Raw genomic sequence first — 7,775 nt, 5'->3', positions numbered from 1 at the left:
TGGCAGGGAGTTCCAGAGATTCACCACTCTCTGTGTGAAAAAAGTTCTTCTCATCTCGGTTTTAAAGGATTTCCCCCTTATCCTTAAGCTGTGACCCCTTGTCCTGGACTTCCCCAACATCGGGAGCAATCTTCCTGCATCTAGCCTGTCCAACCCCTTAAGAATTTTGTAAGTTTCTATAAGATCCCCTCTCAATCTCCTAAATTCTAGAGAGTATAAACCAAGTCTATCCAGTCTTTCTTCATAAGACAGTCCTGACATCCCAGGAATCAGTCTGGTGAACCTTCTCTGCACTCCCTCTATGGCAATAATGTCCTTCCTCAGATTTGGAGACCAAAACTGTACGCAATACTCCAGGTGTGGTCTCACCAAGACCCTGTACAACTGCAGTAGAACCTCCCTGCTCCTATACTCAAATCCTTTTGCTATGAAAGCTAACATACCATTCGCTTTCTTCACTGCCTGCAGCACCTGCATGCCCACTTTCAATGACTGGTGTACCATGACACCCAGGTCTCGCTGCATCTCCCCTTTTCCTAGTCGGCCACCATTTAGATAATAGTCTGCTTTCCTGTTTTTGCCACCAAAATGGATAACCTCACATTTATCCACATTATACTGCATCTGCCAAACATTTGCCCACTCACCCAGCCTATCCAAGTCACCTTGCAGTCTCCTAGCATCCTCCTCACAGTTAACACTGCCCCCCAGCTTAGTGTCATCCGCAAACTTGGAGATATTGCCTTCAATTCCGTCATCCAGATCATTAATATATATTGTAAATAGCTGGGGTCCCAGCACTGAGCCTTGCGGTACCCCACTAGTCACTGCCTGCCATTGTGAAAAGGACCCGTTTACTCCTACTCTTTGCTTCCTGTTTGCCAGCCAGTTCTCTATCCACATCAATACTGAACCCCCAATGCCGTGTGCTTTAAGTTTGTAAACTAATCTCTTATGTGGGACCTTGTCGAAAGCCTTCTGGAAGTCCAGATACACCACATCCACTGGTTCTCCCCTATCCACGCTACTAGTTACATCCTCGAAAAATTCTATAAGATTCGTCAGACATGATTTACCTTTTGTAAATCCATGCTGACTTTGTCCAATGATTTCACCACTTTCCAAATGTGCTGCTATCCCATCTTTAATAACTGACTCTAGCAGTTTCCCCACTACCGATGTTAGACTAACTGGTCTGTAATTCCCCGTTTTTTCTCTCCCTCCCTTCTTAAAAAGTGGGGTTACGTTTGCTACCCGCCAATCCTCAGGAACTACTCCAGAATCTAAAGAGTTTTGAAAGATTATTACTAATGCATCCACTATTTCTGGAGCTACTTCCTTAAGTACTCTGGGATGCAGCCTATCTGGCCCTGGGGATTTATCGGCCTTTAATCCATTTAATTTACCCAACACCACTTCCCGGCTAACCTGGATTTCACTCAATTCCTCCAACTCCTTTGACCCGCGGTCCCCTGCTATTTCCGGCAGATTATTTATGTCTTCCTTAGTGAAGACGGAACCAAAGTAGTTATTCAATTGGTCCGCCATATCCTTGTTCCCCATGATCAACTCACCCGTTTCTGACTGCAAGGGACCTACATTTGTTTTAACTAATCTCTTCCTTTTCACATATCTATAAAAACTTTGCAGTCAGTTTTTATGTTCCCTGCCAGTTTTCTTTCATAATCTATTTTTCCTTTCCTAATTAAGCCCTTTGTCCTCCTCTGCTGGTCTCTGAATTTCTCCCAGTCCTCCGGTATGCTGCTTTTTCTGGCTAATTTGTACGCATCATCCTTCGCTTTGATACTATCCCTGATTTCCCTTGTTATCCACGGATGCACTACCTTCCCTGATTTATTCTTTTGCCAAACTGGGATGAACAATTTTTGTAGTTCATCCATGCAGTCTTTAAATGTCTTCCATTGCATATCCACTGTCAACCCTTTTAGAATTAATTGCCAGTCAATCTTGGCCAATTCACGTCTCATACCCTCAAAGTTACCTTTCTTTAAGTTCAGAACCATTGTTTCTGAATTAACAATGTCACTCTCTATCCTAATGAAGAACTCAACCATATTATGGTCACTCTTGCCCAAGGGGGCACGTACAACAAGACTGCTAACTAACCCTTCCTCGTTACTCAATACCCAGTCTAAAATTTGAATTTGGTGGCTTTGCACCCTGCTCATAGTGGTAAGAAACTGCACTTAAATATGGTGGCCTTGCACCCTGCTTGAAATGGTAGGAACATGGATTTGAATTTGGTGGCCTTGCACCCTACTTGAAATGGAATTTCAAGGAATAGTCTGAGTCAACAGCTAGCCCACCAGCCGTGAGTGAGCTGCCAGCAGATCAGGCTTGAGGGACTGAGCTGCCACCCCAAGAAGCCATACCAGCACTCCAGAAAGTCCCCCCACTGGCCACCAATATTGGAATTGGTGGAGAGATGGAATATTGCGTCGGGGGACCAGCCCCCCCGTGTGAACATGGGACCCAACGGGTCCCACTTAGTCTAGTACTTATATAAATGTGATATTTCAGTTTTGAAAAAAATTCTAAACACGTTTTCGCTTCTTTCTTCTGGGGTATTGTGTGTTGATTGATGATTTAAAAAAGAGTTAAATCCATTTTTAAATAAGGCTGTAACGTAACAAAATGTGGAAAAAGTGAAGGGGTCTGAATACTTTCTGAATGCTGTATACCAGGATCTGCAATTTCCTTCCTACACAAATACTACCAAATTGTCGGGTGCACCCAAGACAGGATTCATGGAGCAGATCTCGCAGCAGTCCCAAGCAGCGAGGTCGAGCCGCGGGGGAAGACGTGGGTAAAGGGGTGACCACCGGAGACAGCGGCTGCCCACACCGTGAAAAGAAAGCCAGCATCCTCACCTGGCTGCCTACGATGGTTGCCGGGCAGGACGCAGTTACCGAAGGCGGTGACCACTTCCAATGGCTCCGCCCGGCTCCACAGCCCCATCCTGTTGCTTGCCACAGGGGCGCGGCCTACTCGCATCGCCCCGCCCCGCCCCGTTGCTAGGGGCAGGGACCAGCTCGGCGGTCCCGGCCTGTTGCCAGGGGGCGCGGCCTGCTTCCAACGCACCAGTAGCGTGCCTGAATGAACATCAACCTCTAAGATCTTTGATGAACGTCATGGCTGGGCCACGTCGATCCGCCTGGTCGTCAGGGGAGGGCCTTGGTTGTCAAGGTGCCGCCGCTCTGCTCGTAGGCCGGGGGGTTGGGCCGCGGTTTAATGTCAGCCTGCCACCTAGTCCTTGACATAATGTTCTAGTGGATCATCCTCCACGTCCCGGGCCCGACTGCAAGATGGCGCTCCGTTACTCGGCTCTCTTGAGCGTTGTACTGGCGCTCGGGCTCCAGAGACCGGTCGCTGGAAGGACTCTGAGATTCGTCAATCTGGTGAGAGTTGAAGGATGGAGGAGGGGAGAGAAAGAGATAGCGAAAAGAAAAGGGGAGCTGGGGGTAGGGAGGGAATGGGATATATAGTAGTACTGGGCAGGGGGAAAGTGGTGGAGTAAATAGAAAGAGAGAGGTGTACAGAGATAGAACGAGAAACTGTATGTTTTCAAAAGAGAGTTAGATAGCTCGGGGCTAACGTAATCAAGGGATATATGGAGAGAAAGCAGGAACGGGGGTACTGATTTTGGATGATCAGCCATGGTGGTGCTGGCTCGAAGGGCCGAGTGGCCTACTCCTGCACCTATTTTCTATGTTTCTAGGTGTGGGGAGGAGATGAAGATGTGAGGCATGACAAAAGGGAGGAGAGGAAATTGAGAGATGGAAGCAGGTGAAGAATGACAAGAATAATTGACTCGGGAGGGATGACAGTGGGAGAGAGGAGTGGGCAAAGGGCAAGATGGGAGGATGGGAGGAGGAAAGAATGAGGAGATAATGAGAAATGGTCGATTTGGAGGGTGGGGTGGATGCACATTTTGAGCGAGGTAGTGGTGAGGACTAGGGATATAGAAGGGGGATGGGAGATTATGGGTAAGGTGAGTGGTGATTGTGGATGGTCGGGGAGGAAGGGTGGATAGAGGGAAGCGGGAAATGGATGTGGAGGTTGATGGGAGGAGAGGAAGTGTGGGAAGGGAGAGGTGTGATAGGAAGAGAAGAGGTGGCTTGAGGTGTTGGGTGGGAAAGATTATTTTGATGGAGAAGGTTAATTTGATTGGGGAGAGGGTGATGGAGAAAGGGATGGAGAGTGGGTTGGGGTAAATAGGGGATTGAGTGAGTAGGGAAGAGGGTGTGAGGGGTAGTGGGTAGTAGAAGGGTTGAAGTGATAGGCAAATGGTTGGCAGTGCAGTGTGGGATGTAGTCAGTTGAGGCTTCGAGCCATTGACAAAGTGGGTGGCGTTGGAGGAGGGCCTCTTGGAAAGGAGGGGGAAGAGGGTGTGAGTACAGTTGTGGAGGTAGGGGTTAGCAATGGTGGGCTGTTGGGGAGGGGGGGGATAGTGGCTACTAGTGGGGGAATTGGGCTAAGGATGGGTGAAAGGGTTTGGGGAAGCAGGATGTGGATTGGGGAAGTTTTGAGGGATTGGGGAGGCAGGTAGGAAGCTGTGAGGAGGTACTGGGAGAGCAGTGATGTGCGAGCTGAGATGTAGAGGTGAGGTGGGAGCAAAGGCTGTGGTGGGAGAGGAGACATTAGTAGAGGAGCCGTGATCTGGGGAAGGTTGGGGAGCAACGATGGGAGGAAAAGGTGGAGTGCAGGTAATGGCAATGCAATGAGAGAGAGAGAGAGAGAGAGAGAGAGAGAAAGTTAGGCCGATGATGGATGTGGGGAAGGGAGTGGTAAACATGGGTTGTGTTCGCTATAGATAAATGTCAGTTAAATTATCTTATAGCGGTACATGTAGTGTTCAAAAGCAGATAGGGCAGCTGTTCGGTGCACAGCTAAATACAGTTGAAATAATCTATTTGTGTTTTATTTAAGTAAGTTGAACTGGTAGTTGCCTATTATTTTATTTATTTATTTATTTATTAGAAGTAGACATATTATAAAATGTAGTTACATATTATAGTAAACAAAACTTTTCATATACATCAGTCATACATTATTAAAATTTTCCATTATCAATTACTTCTGCTTCTAGTGTTTTTATTTTTTATAGAAAGAGGGAAAAAGAAAGGGTAGAAGGTTACAAATAAAAAAGAAAGCAAAAAAACACAACAGAAAAACAAGGGAGGTGGAATGGGTTACCTGTAATACATCAATGGAGATAGGTTCGTAGGTTATAAAGTATAGTTTTTCATCTATGCCTGAGTTCAAGTTTCAGCTGGGTCCTCGTGCTGTGCCAATCTATCCCTTCAGATAGTTAATGAATGGAGCCCAAATTTTATGGAAAAGATCTTGTTTGTCCATTAAGACAAGTCTAATTCTTTCTAAGTATAGGGTCTCCGACATTTCCGTAATCCACATTTTAATTGTGGGGGTTGTAGGGCCTTTCCAAAATTTTAATATTAATTTTTTTCCGGTTATTATGCTGTAATTGAGGAAATTTCTTTGGTTTGTTGTGAGTGTTAAGCTTTGTTCTGATATTCCAAGTATTTTTAATTTTGTGTCTGGGTCCAGTTTTGTATTAATAACTTCTGAAGTTATTTCAAAAATATCAGTCCAGAAATGTTTAAGTTTTATACAGTTTGCAAACGTATGTGTTAAATTGGCCTCTAAATGTGTTCGCTATAGATAAATGTCAGAGTTAAATTATCTTATAGCGGTACATGTAGTGTTCAAAAGCAGATAGGGCAGCTGTTCGGTGCACAGCTAAATACAGTTGAAATAATCTATTTGTGTTTTATTTAAGTAAGTTGAACTGGTAGTTGCCTATTATGGCACGTGATGATTTGGAACGTAGGAAGTTGGGTCAAGTTTATTGTCGTATGCAAAAGTACAATGAGTTATAGGTATAATGATAACTTTGTGTGATTCACAGGCACATAGACAATAAATGCAAAAAAGATAAATTGTACATAAATTACACACACTCTAAAAAGAGCAAAGACTGCCAAAGAAAGGAGATTAGTGCAAAACAAAATTAGAAAAAAACAGCCCATGGTAGTGTTAGAGGTGGTGTGCGGTATTCTGAGGTCGAGGTAGTATCAGGATCTTCTTTTCGTGTCCATCTTGTCACAAACATTGACCTCGCTGTCGTCGTCAGTCCCGAAAAGGACGCCAGCTTCCGGCGAGTCAGTGGAAGCCATCACTTGCCACAATAGATGATGGTGGTAGCAGAATTGGCTCGGGATACATCCAGTTTCCAGCCCGGCGATGTGGACGCTTCTGCGATGGGGGCCAGTATCAGGGGGGGGGGGGGGGGGGGGTTTGAGGATATCTTCTACAGTACATCTGAATTTCTTTAAGCTTCTAAGAACGTAGGATGTTCTGGCACACCTTCATCACTGCATTTATGTGCTGAGCCCAGGCCAGATTTTCCAGGATGTTAACACCCAGGAGTTTGAAGTTTGGTTAGTCAACTGTCCTTATGTAAAGAGAATTAAACAAGTTGAGACAGGTGGCAAAATGTGTTTGGTATTGTATTATTACTGTAACCTTAACTGAGGAAAGCTTTTGTTTACGTGCTGTTCAATGAAATCGGATCATACAGCATTATAGCATTACAGTCCCAGAGAAAAAGTCTAATGTCTGCACTGACACTAACCTAACACTCTCTTTCCCCTTCTTTTAGTTTTTAGTTTAGTTTGTTGTTACTTGCGCCGAGATAGAGTAAAAATTGATTTTGTTGCATACAATTCAGTCAGCGGAAAGACTATACACGTCTACAATAATGTTGTCCAGCATCGATAAGGGAATATAGGGTGACCAGTGAGGTAGATGGTAGATCAGGACTACTCTCTAATTGGTGATAGAATGTTTCAGTTGCCTGATAACAGCTGGAAATAAACTGTCCCTGAATCTGGAGGTATGCATTTTCACACTTGTGTACCTTTTGCCTGACGGGAGAGAGGAGAAGAGGGAGTGTCCTGGATGAGACTCATCCATGATTATGCTGGTGGCCGTGCTGAGGCAGTGTGAAGTGTAGATGGAGTCAATGCAAGGGAGGTTGGTTTGAATGATGGTCTGGGCTGTGTCCACAACTCAATGCAATTTTTTGCTGTCTTGAATGGAACTGTTCCCAATCCATGCTGTGATGCAACTAAATAAAATGCTTTCTAAACTGCGTCTGTCAAATTTGGTGAGAGTTGTTGTGGGCATGCTGAACCTAAACCTTCTAAGGAAATAGATGCGTTGGTGTGCTTTCTTTGCCATTTCCTCGATTATGGCTGGTCCAGGGCAAGTTGTTGGTGATATTTACTCCGAGGAACTTGAAACTTTCAACCATGACTACTTCAGCGCCGTCAATGTATACCAGGGCATGTGTACCTCTGACCTTAAAGCTATGCCCTCAAGTATTTGGCAGTTATACCTTGGGGAAGAGATTCTATCTACTTATACCTCTCATTTTGTAAACTTCTATTAGGTCTCCATTCAGCATCCAAAGCTCTATAGAGAAAACATGTTTGTCCAACCTCTTTTAATTAATGCCCTCTAATCCATGCGGCATCCTGTTCTGCACACTCTCCAAAAGCATCCATATACTTCCTGTAATGGGGCAACCAAAACTGCATACAATTCTCCAAGAGTTGCCTCACAAAAGTTGTAGAAAACTGCAACATGACTTTCTGACTCTTATATTCAATGCCCCAACTGACAAAGACAATCATATCATATGCCCTCTTAGTCACTCTACTTGTTTTGCT

The 7,775-nt window shown here is 44.9% G+C and overlaps 1 protein-coding gene across 1 annotated transcript in view; it reads left to right on the top strand.

Annotated features, from left to right (window-relative positions):
* Positions 1-3,163: 3,163 nt before the first annotated feature.
* Positions 3,164-7,775, top strand: part of LOC116984308 (lysosomal acid phosphatase-like) — a 44,636-nt gene continuing 40,024 nt past the window's right edge. The window contains exon 1 of the mRNA XM_033038421.1: positions 3,164-3,419. Coding sequence (XP_032894312.1) covers positions 3,327-3,419 — 93 coding nt within the window. The 5' untranslated portion in view covers positions 3,164-3,326. The remainder of the gene's footprint in view (positions 3,420-7,775) is intronic.

Source organism: Amblyraja radiata, chromosome 20 (genome assembly GCF_010909765.2).
Source record: "Amblyraja radiata isolate CabotCenter1 chromosome 20, sAmbRad1.1.pri, whole genome shotgun sequence".
NCBI classification, from domain to species: domain Eukaryota; kingdom Metazoa; phylum Chordata; class Chondrichthyes; order Rajiformes; family Rajidae; genus Amblyraja; species Amblyraja radiata.
This window is presented reverse-complemented; position numbering and strand designations above follow the sequence as displayed.